The 12,769-nt window shown below is 42.8% G+C and overlaps 1 protein-coding gene across 1 annotated transcript in view; it reads right to left on the bottom strand.

Moving 5' to 3' along the window:
• The window catches only part of LOC108583479, a 41,229-nt gene extending 28,894 nt beyond the window's left edge, over positions 1-12,335 (bottom strand). Inside the window, exon 1 of the mRNA XM_031658251.1 lies at positions 10,614-12,335. Within this exon, the coding sequence (XP_031514111.1) occupies positions 10,614-10,771 (158 nt within the window). The 5' untranslated portion in view covers positions 10,772-12,335. The remainder of the gene's footprint in view (positions 1-10,613) is intronic.
• Between the last annotated feature and the right edge of the window lie 434 nt (positions 12,336-12,769).

Genomic DNA, 12,769 nt, shown 5'->3' with positions numbered 1-12,769 from the left:
TGGTTCATAGTAAGTGCTCTGTAAATGTTAGCTCTGATTATTTATATGCTGTGTTTTATATGACCCAATTCTTAAGAAATAATATTTGCTACAGGTAGAAGATGATGGTGTTGGCCAAATGTGCATTATATATTTTAGTTTTCATAACAACTTTGACTCACAGTTATTATTATCCTTTTTCAGTTGTAGCTGAAGTGACATGCGTGAGGTCACAAAGCCAGTGATAAAGCTGGGATTCAGACTCAGGCTGACCAGATTCTAATCTCTAAATATAGTCACTCTGTCCCTTCACACAGGAAAGCATTCTCTGATTTGGAGGAGGGAATTCCTGTAGCCAAGGATGGTGGCATAGGCCATAGACATGGGGTTGGCAAATTGCTTAGCCTAGAAGAACAAGAGTTAGCCAACTTTGAGGACTCCCAGTTCTATCCCTCTCTCTTATGGCAATAGGATTAAGTTCTGTGTATTAGTCCATTTTCATGCAGCTGATAAAGACATACCCAATACTGGATAATTTATTTAAAAAAAAAAAAAAGAGTTTTAATGGACTCACAGTTCTACATGGCTGGGGAAGCCTCACAATCATGGCAGAAAACACAAGTCACGTCTTACATGGTGGCAGACAAGCGAGAATGAGAGCCAAGTGAAAGGGAGAACTCTCCTTATAAAACCATCAGATCTCGTGAGACTTACTCACTACCATGAGAACAGTATAAGGAAACTGTCCCCCATGATTCATTTTTCTCCTACCAGGTCCCTCCCACAACACTTGGGAATTATGGTAGCTATAATTCAAGATGAGATTTGGGTGGGGACACAGCCAAATCATATCAAGTATATTGCAGAAAACTCAAATAACAGTGGCTAAAACAGGATACCTTTTTTTCTCTCTGTTACATAGGAAAAGAGCAGCCTAAAACTTAATTTAGCCTAAAGCTGGTATGGTGGGTTCCAGTCCACAGAACCAGGGTTCTACTTTTTTGCTCCTCAAAAATAAGCATCCAGAAGAAGTGCTGTTCTTCCTCACAGGGCCTGAGATTCTCCTCCCCCACCAAGTGTCACCTTTCTGCTGGCCTGCAAAATCTCCTCTGTCTCTTCAGGCAGCACCAGATACACCAAGCAGACCAAAACAACATCACAAAGGCTCTGAAAATTAAACTGTCTTTGGAACCACAGTCCACGAAAGTATGCCAAGACCTCTGTGCTAAACCTAAACAGCCTGACTGCCTGCTAAAATAAAAGATTAAAATAGGATCCAGAGTCTCCTAACATAATAACCAAAATGTCCAGTATACAGTAAAAAGCCATGACACCAAGAACCAAGCAAAACACAAGTGAACTAAAAAAGACCATCAACTGACAGCAATGCTCAGATGAATCAGATCCTAGAATTGCCTAAGAAGGATTTTAAAGGAGACATAGAAATGCTTCGACAATCAGTTACACATTCTCTTGAAACAAATGGAAAAAATATAAAATCTGGGCAAAAAATAGTTTTTTATTTTTTTAAAAAAAGGAAACCACAGAACTGAAAAATATGCAATAGAAATAGAAAGGGCATGCCTCCTAGCCAGATCAGCCCTTCAAAGAAGTGCAGAAGAACCATTCAGTGGTTTCCACCTAATCTCCCTGGCTACTTTCCAGCTGCAAAGAATACTGGGAAATGTAGTCTTTAAGCAGGCACACCAATGATAGACTGGAGTTTTGTTTATCAGGTAAAAGGAAAGAATACGTATCGGGTTACTAAGCTACCCAGGTCTGCCCCTGAAACAAAGGGCTCATACATTGGGAACAAAATCAAGGCTCTGGGAGTTTGCATTGGAATATGAGCTCACTCTGGATAAGACCAAAGAAATCCTGTGCACACGGATGAGGATTATAAATCGTGGTTCAGGCTGGCATGATCCACAGTCACCACAATTCCTGTATGCCTGCAGAAAGACAACTTGATGTGACCTAATGTCACTAACACCTCGACAGGCTCACCTTTTGAGGGAAGGCCATTTAATTACCTGATTAATTCGCTCATCTTAATTAACTTGTTCCTATTGTTGATAACCTTGTATTGATTGCTCTGCTGGTAGTAATTAGAAAACTGGTGAAGAAGTAAGGAGAGAAGTCCAAGGAGAGGGGGAGCACAGCATACAGATTGTTTTCCTATCTCCTGAGAATCTACCGTGTAGGCTGTGAGCTTAGCATTTTTGCTTCTCTTTTTAGGTAAATAAATTATAGACACAAATGATGTTCTCTGCTGCTTATTTATACCCACTCCACGTTCCTTCTTAGAGTATCTGCCCTTTTCATTTTTTCAAAGACTCAGCTCTCATGAGCCTCACATGGCCTGCCACCCCCATCAACCACAGCTGATTGGATAAGCACCTGACCTAGGCTGGGTCAGTCACATTTGACTGTTTCAGAGTTCTGAATCAGAGCATGAAGAAACAGTACCAGTTAACCTTGGATGCTGAAACTACAGGACGATGCGAACTTGGAAGGTGGACAAGGTAGCTATTTCGTGATAGCCACCGTGGACCCTGTATTCCTACCAAAAATCAGAGAGTACTTGTCAGTTAAGTTCACCAGGCTCCTAATGGCATTATAGTTCTCCCACCAAATAGAAAGGGCATGTCTCCTAGCCAGATCAGCCCTTCAAAGAAGTGCAGAAGAACCATTCAATGGTTTCCACCTAATCTCCCTGCCTACTTTCCAGCTGCAAGGAATACTGGGAAATGTAGTCTTTAAGCAGGCACACCAATGATAGACTGGAGTTTTGTTTATCAGGTAAAAGGAAAGAATATGTATTGGGTTACTAAGCTACCCAGGTCTTGCCCCAGGGTGTATAGACTACCTCTGATTCTTTGATAGAAGTTTCCCTGTACATTAGCTCACTCAAGTTCATTGCCATTTTTTGCAACCCAAAGAGTCCCTTCTATAACAAAGCACTCTCATCATTGACTTCTCTCTATTTTAGTTTTAAGTGACTCTGGTGAAAATGCAAAGCCTATTAAAAACAACAGAGTGGGAGTTGCTATCAAATAAAGTATAAACTGCTAAACTGCTAAGGCCTCTATCAAGACCAATGCTGTGCTAACTCTTTCCAACCCAGTAAAACTATTGCCCATCACTAACATGTCACCACCTCCGCTACTGACTTCAGTCCTTTGGGACCCCCTAATTCTCATACCCCACCCAGCTTCCGAGAACTCTATTGCCTCCCAGAAGTAATCATAGTCAACACTTAGTGGTAGTTATTTTGGCTTGGGGCCATGGCCTTGCAAAGCTAGTATTGAAGTGATGCTCTCCTATCTAATTTGATTGAATTGAGTGTTCCAGTAAGACTGGTGATGTTTTCCTTGCTTCAGGGTCCATCCTAATGAGCAAATGCTGCCTTACTTTCATAGAAGGCTGCAAATGTAGGCTTGTAAAGAAAATCTTTACAAACACTTCTTGGTGTCTTAGAGATCACCCAACACAATTACACATGGGATATGCTGGGAAGTACTAAAATAAACCTGATTTATCCTCCACATACACCTTTCATTTGCTATTGTGGCTTCAAAGCTCAAAAAAAAAAAATAGAGAGGTGTTTCTCTAAACTTTCACTATTTATTAACTGAGAGTGTAATGGAAGTGAAACAGCCAACAAAAATTAAAAGCAGCTTAATCAGGGATACAGAGTCATGACTATGTGGAGCCCCATATTCTTTACTTCTTTGTCTAAAGTCCTTATAAGCACTGTCTGAGTTTGCATGAGTCCTACAAACTAGAACAACTCCCAACTTCATTGAGAAGAATCAGGACATCTTTGCAAAGAAGGCAGAGGAAAGCCAGGTGCTGCTTATAACACTTTGATGGCTACCCAATGCCAATGCTTTTATTTTATTTTATTTTATTTTATTTTATTTTATTTTATTTTATTTTACCAATCCTGACAGCAGAAATCTGGAAGCTTGATCCTAGAAGCCTGAAGAGCCCCCAACATAACCCTGAACTCTCACATAAGAGAGGAACTGTCATAGTTTGTTTGCCATAAACAGAAAACCACAGACTAGGTAATTTATAATGAACAGAAATTTATTTTCTTACAGTTCTAGCTACTGGGGCATACAAGATCATGGGACCTGCATCTGACAAGAGTGTTCTAGCTGCATCATTCCATGGTGGAATGGCCAGAGAGGGTGAGGGAGAGAAGCAAAAGGGGGCTAAACTCATACTTCTATAAGGAACTCCCTCGTGAGATAACAGCGTTAATCATTCATCAGGGCAGAGCCCTCATGGCCCAATCACCTTTTAAAGGTGCTATCTCTTAATACTGTTATAATTAAACTTCAACGTACGTTTGGGAGGGAACATTCAAGCCACAGTAGAAACCAACTTCTTTTTCTGTTGTTAAAGGAACACTTTTTTCCTTCTCTATTGACTGCAGCCTAACCAGATCCTAATAAATACACAAGCTTCTATGCTGACAAATACATGTCTACAATGCTGTTTAAATGGCAGCATGGCATTCTAGGATATGGAAGTGCCACCATTTACTCAACCAGCCCGTTCTTGGAGGATGTTTAAGCTATTTCCAATATTTTGCTATGTTCAACAAAGTATTAAGAAACCCCCTAGTAGCTAAGCACCCATGTAAATCCTTAGATATCTTAGGCTAAACCTATATACTAGTTTATGTGTCCCAGTTTAGCTGGGCCCAGCGGGACCATCATACATATTTAATTTTTTTGGAAACTTATTGCCAACATGCGTCTCCAGAGAGGTAGTACACCAAATTATGCTCCTACAAAAGTTGCAGAAAGTTGCCTGTCCATCCATACTGTCACCCACAATGGTGATTATTACTTTTTATCTGTGACAATTTGATTTATGCTGGGATTTTGCACCTAGCAACAGGGTAGTAGGTTGTCTCTTAGTCTAATAATAATTTCCCTCTCCCTCATCATCATCGCCAGCACTACCAATTTCTCTGCACTATGGGTACTAGCATCAAAAATATTCCCACCACATTTACTGAATTTTGAGGGAAAAAAACAGTTATAACCACTATTCATTCACTCATCACACCAATATTATTGAATCCTACTTTGGGCCAGCATTGTTATGGTAGATGTTGATAATATAGGGACAGACAATACCATCCCTCCCACCATTTACATAGTAGACTGCCTGGGGCTCATAGTCTACTCATACCTCAGCACATGAGATAGTCCCATAATCACATTCTCTTGTATCTCTCTCACAGGCACTCACTCACCAGCCATGGACAACTTAATGGGTATTGGGTTCTTAATCCTACTGGGTATAATTGGAGATGACCACCCTGGCTGACTGAGCACAAAACCAGGCTATTCGTGAATAATTTGGTTATTAGACATAATCAGAGTGGCCCTTGTATGCTAAAAAGGAGACCCAGTCTCCATCCCATGGAAGATGACATTTTTCTAACTGCCATCCCTCAGATCTAGATGGTATTGTCTCCCTGACACCCAAACATCTTCAACCATACAACCAAGCCATGGTTCCCATCACTCTTCAAATCCCTGAGCATTTAAGCAACCCAAGGAAGTCAGAGCTCTGGAATCTTTCAGGAATCACAGTCTCAAAGGCAGATGGACTCTTAGAAGAAGTAGAGGATTCTATATGGTAATCTCTCCCAAGTCACCTCTCACGTGCCCTGATTCTACAGCAGCTATTCTCCCACCTTCACAGCTTTCCAGGGTAGATACATGGGGGGACATGACCCAGAAGCCACGGCCCTTTCCCACACACATCCAGAGGCAGCATACAGGTGTTAGGCCTGCAAAGAGATGCCCAGATGTTATGATTTGAGGTACAGAAACCTGACAACTGATCTAAGCAAACTAGGATCTCTCTGAATTCTTGGCAAGACCCCCAGTCTAGTCATAGAGGTATACCTCTTGCAAATTTGACAGGAAAAAATAATGTATCTCTCAGCAGCATTCCAAGTTCAAGAAGACAGTGTGTGTACATGAGTGTATATGTTTACATACATGAGTATGTGTGCTGTGGCAGGGGGCCCTTTGGAAACCATCTAGCAAATACAGGTGATGGCTTAACAGGTTGATATGGTTTGGCTCTGTGTCCCCACCCAAATCTCATCTCCGATTGTAATCCCCATGTGTGGAGGGAGGTACCTGTCATTCCCACATGGTGAGGGAGGAAGGTGATTGGATCAAGGGGGCAGTTTCCCCCATGCTATTCTCATGATAGTGAGTCTCACAAGAGCTAATGGTTTTATAGGTGTTTGGAAGTTCCTCCTTCTCTCTCTTTCTCCCTCCTGCTGCCTTGTGAAGAAGGTCCTTGCTTCCTCTTCACCTTTGCCATGATTGTAAGTTTCCTGAGGCCTCCCCAGCCATGTGGAACTGCGAGTCAATTAAACCTCTACCTTTTATAAATTATCCACTCTCAGGTATTTCTTTATAGCAGTATGAAAATGGATTAATACACACATGTATGCCAGTTTCTATTCTGCTATTTTCCACAGAGCAAGAGAAAAGTTTTTAAGCTCTGCCCAGTTTTCATCGCACATTCATTTATTTGTTTTTGTCTGTTCCCTGATAGAACATAAGCCCTCTAGGAGCAGAAGGCTTGTCTATCTTGCTTGGTACTACCTCCCAATAGCCCAGAAGAGTCCTTGGCATATAGAAGTTGCTCAAAAAATAAAGTAAACAAATAGGTCGTCACATTTCATTGACAAAGCCATCTGTGAGGAGACCTCTATCATTCATTCATATTCTCATTCATACTGTGTGGCTGATGCTATGCCAGACATAAGCCATAGTTAATTTTCTACCTCCACCCTGCCAGGTGCATTTTGGAGCCTAAATGTATCACCAGAGATGGAAATGTGCCCTTGTTAGCATATTTTATCTGTCTCTTCAAATCCATTTTGGAACAAGGGAGGAAATAAAGACATTTGATTTATCACCGGCGATGTAGATGAACTTATTCCCCCCACCCCACATATTCACACACTCAAACATATGGGATTCAGTGGAAGAGATGTGGTTCCACTCTACACTGACATCCCTGCCTTTTCTCCACAGTGCAGACCAGCAGGATCCCATTGGACTTAAGCACACGTCTCAAGTTCACCACCTCTCCTCTCCCTCCAACACAGAGTCTCAGCTTAGACTGGGCCTTATCCTCCACAGGACAAGTCTTTCTCATCTTAAGCTGGGGATCTCCAAAGGGGAGTATACCCCCAGCCGAGAATCAGGCTAGACAGCCGGAAGCATGCCTGCAGGCTCAGTCTTCTCAAGGCAATGTTGGGAGAAGGATCCCCAGAGAGCAAAGTCTCCTGCAGCCAGCTCACTGATGATTGGCACCTAGGTTTACTGGGGCTGGCTTCAGGGCTTGGGATCAGGCACACTGCCATCTCAACAGATGGGCATGTGGGTAGATAGCCAACAGATAATGCATGAGCAACAAATGTGTTTGTCAAGGGTAGTTTTTCCAGGCAGAAACATCAAAACAGGCTCATCTTTTTCTTTTCTTTTCTTTTTTTGAAATAGAGTCTCACTCTGTCTCCCAGGCTGGAACACAGTGGCACAATCTTGGCTACTGCAACCTCTGCCTCCCGAGTTCAAGCATTTTTCCCACCTCGGCCACCCAAATAGCTGGAATTACAGGTGCACACCACCATGCCCAGCTAATGTTTGCATTTTTAATAGAGATGGGGTTTCATCATGTTGTCCAGGCTGGTCTCAAACTCCTGAACTCAAGTGATCTGCCCGCCGCCAGGGCCTCCCAAAGTGCTGTGATTACAGGCCACTGCGCCTGGCCCCAAACGGGATCATCTTGAGTCTTCACTCCTGTGTGCCTCCGCTGGAGGCTGCAGCCTGAGTAGTGGGAGGAACCTGAAGAAGAGCTATCTAATTCCTGCAGAAGGGGAAGGGGTGACACCAGGGAGCATGAGGTTAGGACACCCCTGGGGGGAAACAAAAAATTCCACCCCTTATTTTCTATGCAGGCAACAAGAGGGAGTGAGGTTAGACATGAAATAGATCCCCGGGGTTCTGCGATATTGCTCCCTCTCATAGCTGAGAAGCTGTTAAAACCAATTTTGTGACACGTAGCTATGATGAGCTTTGAAAAAGAACTGGAAATGTGCAAAACATTGACAACTGCCCTGCGATCTTCTCCCCGGGAAATAAGAAGTTCTATCCTCATGAGCTATAAATTATGAATCTCATGACAAGTATCCAGAGGTAAGAAATGTCAGCCCATGTACTGACACTGCTTTATCCCCACTCACAGCAGACACAGCTAATTGGTCACAAAGTATTTAGAATTTTCTCACCAACCGAAGGTCGTACTTCAGACCTTCTTTTCAACACCCCATATATTCACAGGGTACAACATTCAAAAAAATACAAAAGGAGAGATATACTTGAGAAATCTACTTCCCAACCCCTGACCCCAAACCACCCTGTTGCCCTCCCCAAATGGAGACCAAGGTACCTGTCTTAGAATCTCTTGTGAGGCAGCATTTTAGGAAACCAATAGCTTTGAAAGGTGAAACTGATCAGATTTAGAATCTAGTTCTATTTCAGAAGAGTGACCCCACTGTGCTTCAGCCAGTAGTGAGCTGAGATAGAGCAGACTTAGCTCTGTAGCAATGACAGAGATCCAGAAAACACTTTACATTGAGGGGCACCACTTTGCCCACAATGATCAAGACATTCCTGAACAACATCTGAGCTTCACAGGAGCTGACGTCCACTGCGCAGGGCGGCACTGTTAGAGCTCCAGCCTCTGCTGGCAGGGTCTTTTCATGGGCTATCTTAGGCTTGCTCTTAGGGATCGGGGTCAGACACCACACTGGGAAATTTCACAGGGCTGTGAATGTTGATGAAGCCTTGGGAAAGCAAGGGGCAGCAGAGCAAGCACTTGGCCTGGGAATCAGAAGAATCTGGGTCCTCTGATCAGTTCTGGTATCTTTCAGCTGTGTGACCTTGGGAACATCATTTCCCTTGTGTGGTGTAAAATGAGGGGGCTGCCTCATTGAAGAGCGATAGAGAGAGTGGTTACGCCCACGAGCTTTCAAGCCTGGCCTGTTAAATTTGAATCTTCTTTACATCACCCACCAGCTTAGTGACAGTATGCAAGACACATAAGCTTTTCTAACTTTCGTTCCCCACAACTTAAAGTGAGGGGAATAACAGTACCTACTCCATGAGGTTATTGCAATAATTAAATGGGTTCACAATACATTTAAACCATGTGGCATAATACCTAACACATGATAAGCACTCAATAAATGCCAGCTATTTTTTTATGATGGCTTTCAAAGGTGGCATTAGATCGTAACAGGAATAGACAGAGGAATGAACTACCTATCTTAATACTGATACTCCTGATGACAACTGGCTTCCAAGTTATTAGAAATTTCTCACTTGGCTGTGGCTGCCATCCATGTACTCCAAAAATAGTGTCATTAATTGTTGCAATCAATGATTACTGGTAAGGAGGTTTATGATGATGACCATCTTCCACCAAGATAAAGCTTTTACCTTATCACCAAAATCACCTAGGCCAATAGAGAGATAGGAAAATGCTCACAGGAAAGCCAGGCATTTGGATCCTGAACCCTGAAGATGGGGTCATGACTTTTCTTCTCAGTAAACAAAATGTGGGAGATCTGTTTGATGGTGAGAGGGTTTGGGTCTCATGTTATCAAAGCGGCATCAGACTTCCATTAAGGCCTCTTCTTGATATGTATCATTAGGATATCTGTTATGAGTTGAATTGTGTTCTCTGAAAAGATATGTTGAAGTCCTAATCCCTGGTACCTGTGGCTTTGTAGATGTAATCAACTGAAGACAAGGTCATACTGAATGAGACTGGGTCCCAATCCAGCACAGTTGGTGTCTTTGTAAGAAGAGGAAAAGAGACAGACATGCTTGGGGAGAAAGCTCTGTGATTACAGAGGCAGAGCTTGGAGCAATGTGTCTACTCCAAGCTGAGGAATTACAAGAATTTCCAGCTAACACCAAAAGCTATAAGAAGGCATAGAACACATTTTCCCCTACATCCTTCAGAGAGAGTATGGCCCTACAGACACCTTTATTTCAGACTGGTAGCCTCTAGAACTATAACGAAATAAATTTCTCTTGTTTTAAGCCACTCAAGTTTATGGTAATTTACCACAGCAGCCCTAGGAAACGAAGACAATCCTTGATGAGGGTAAATTGTGGGCTTCGTTTCAAAAAAAATCAAGGAAAGATAGAGGCACAAGATCTTTTTGGGAAAATCTATGACTATTCTCATTTGCACATATTTAGACAATTATGCACATAAAGACTCTACCAGTAACATCCTGCTAACACAATTCTCATTGTAGGGACCACCTGGCTAGTCCCTCACATTGGAAAGCTTTTGGTCCTGGACCTTACCAAGTAACCTTCCTTCAAGCATTCAGTTTCCTGTGTAGATTTCACCTCCTCTGGGACGCCCCCATGGACTATCCTCTTAATAGCAGCTTAAAACTCTAGATCATCTTTGTCTTTTCTCTTTTTCCTGTTATGTTGTTCCAAAATGTAATACCATATGAAATCCTCTTGTTGACTTGCTCCTGTTTGACTTACCTGACTCCACTGTGGTGGGCTGTGAACACCAGTAGAGGATGGTGCTGTCTTGGGTTCCACTGTCTATAGAATCCAGACAAGAGCCTGGCTTGTAACAGGCACACGATTCCATATTCCATCAGATCTAAGACCATCTCAATTGTGAGATACATCACCATTACTGTGTGTGACACTAAGGAAAAAAAAAAGTGCTGCTATTTAAACTCCAACCTGACAATGATGAAGAAACATAACCCAACCTTAGAGATGTTAAATCACACACACACAAAAATGTGTCTTAGATGCAGTGAAATATGGTAAAGGTTTCAGTAACAACAACCTCCACACAGGGTTCTGTTCTTGAAAGAATCACTCAAGCCCTGTGAAGACCAGTGTTTGAAGTTGTAGCGCTGCCCCTGAGCACAGTTCTAAGATCGTGAGTGGAGGGAGACAGTAGGGTAGGTGTCAAAGAGGACCTCCAGATGAGGCCAATGCATCAGCAGCAAGGAACATTCTGGCCATTTTTGAGACTCATGATGATGTCACAGAGCTTCAGAACCCTAGTATACCCTAGACCACCCAAACATCCCATAACCTATTGAATCTCACAACATATGTTTGGATAGCACTTCCCAGCCTACAATGCACTTTCACAGGGGTTTTCAAACTTCCTGACTCCTCACATCCTTTTAAGGCAACTGAGTGTGGGAACTCTGGTTCAGGGAGGTTAAATGACTTGTCTAAGGTCATGCAGATCATTAATGTCATAGCCAAGACCTGAGAAAGTTCTCCTAATGCCATGTCAGGCCTCTTGCCACATGCTCCATTGACTCTAGTGCCTAACCCATGCTCATCACAGAGCTCACATTTGAACCATTGTTAAACAAAATCTAACGGAAATGACTTCATTCAGCTGGTGAACATTTTGGAAGATTCCAGAAAAATATGAAGAAGTGCTTGAGTGTTCTTAAGGGAATTGTCTAACATCTTGGCTCCTGACTCATCCTCAGATGTCTTGCAGCCACCTTGTACCCATTTTAAGCCCAAGAGCTCTTTAATGTAAATGAGTTACTGAGCAGGTGGGAGAAAAATTCTGGGCCCCTTTGAGGGGGTGTATTTTGGAGCAGTTTGCTGTTTTCTTAAAGCCTGGGGAAGAGTAAGCAGTAATCAATAGTGAAATCTGCCTGAATCTCAGAGGCTCGATGAAGGTGCTTTTGAAGCACATCACAGAGCTTGATTTTCTGTTATTTAGTGCCAAAAGTTATTACCTCAGCAGCAGTGCAATGTCTAATTTATACCAAATTGTTAGCTGAAATCTATTAAAGTTTATTAGCACCATCTCAGAATACAGTAACATCTCACTGCTTCAGCTCCTGTTTAAATTGACCAGCTGGTTTAACTCTATTAGCTTTGAGGCTGAGATAAACTGGAGTCCACAGGAGCCGTCCACAGCACTGGGGGAAATGAATAGAGATGAAGCTCAGGGTATTTGGGGTGATAGCTGCTACCAAATTGCTGCAGGCTTCATCTCTCCTGATGCAGCCTCTACCCTGTTATTCTATTACCTACAGGATAGGGAGCATCCTCGGAATTCAGAAAGCAGTTGTCAATGGGCTGGAGCTTTCAGCAGATAAGGAGGCATTTCTGGAATTGTGAGGATGATAGCCTACCACTGGGACTTGGGGCAACTTGGGTTGTTTGAAAGGAGAGGGATTTTTTTTTTTTTTTGACAGAGTTTTGTTCTTTGGGTTCAAGTGATTCTCCTGCCACAGCCTCCCGAGTAGCCGGGATTACAGGCATGCACCACTACAACTGGCTAATTTTGTATTTTTGTAGAGATGGGGTTTCTCCATGTTGGTCAGACTGGTCTCAAACTCCTGACCTCAGGTGATCTGGCCTTCTGGGCCTCCCAAAATGCTGGGATTACAGGCATGAGCTACCACACCCATCCCAAAAAGGGATATTTTAAGACATTCCCCAGGTTGCCAGCAAACCCATGATTTCTAGAGCACACTTCCAGTTGGATGGAGGGAGGACAAAAAACCTAATGTTACCGACAGAGAGATATTCTGATCTTAGGTCCGTCCTATCTGTCCCCGGGTAAGGACCCTAAAGAAATCAGACCACACCCATATGGAAGCATTTAGGTAGAGGCTGAACCACCCTCTACAATGATA

This window comes from Papio anubis, chromosome 18 (assembly GCF_008728515.1).
Source record: "Papio anubis isolate 15944 chromosome 18, Panubis1.0, whole genome shotgun sequence".
Classification (NCBI taxonomy): domain Eukaryota; kingdom Metazoa; phylum Chordata; class Mammalia; order Primates; family Cercopithecidae; genus Papio; species Papio anubis.
Note: the sequence above shows the minus strand (reverse complement) of the source record. Positions and strands in the feature narration are given on the sequence as shown.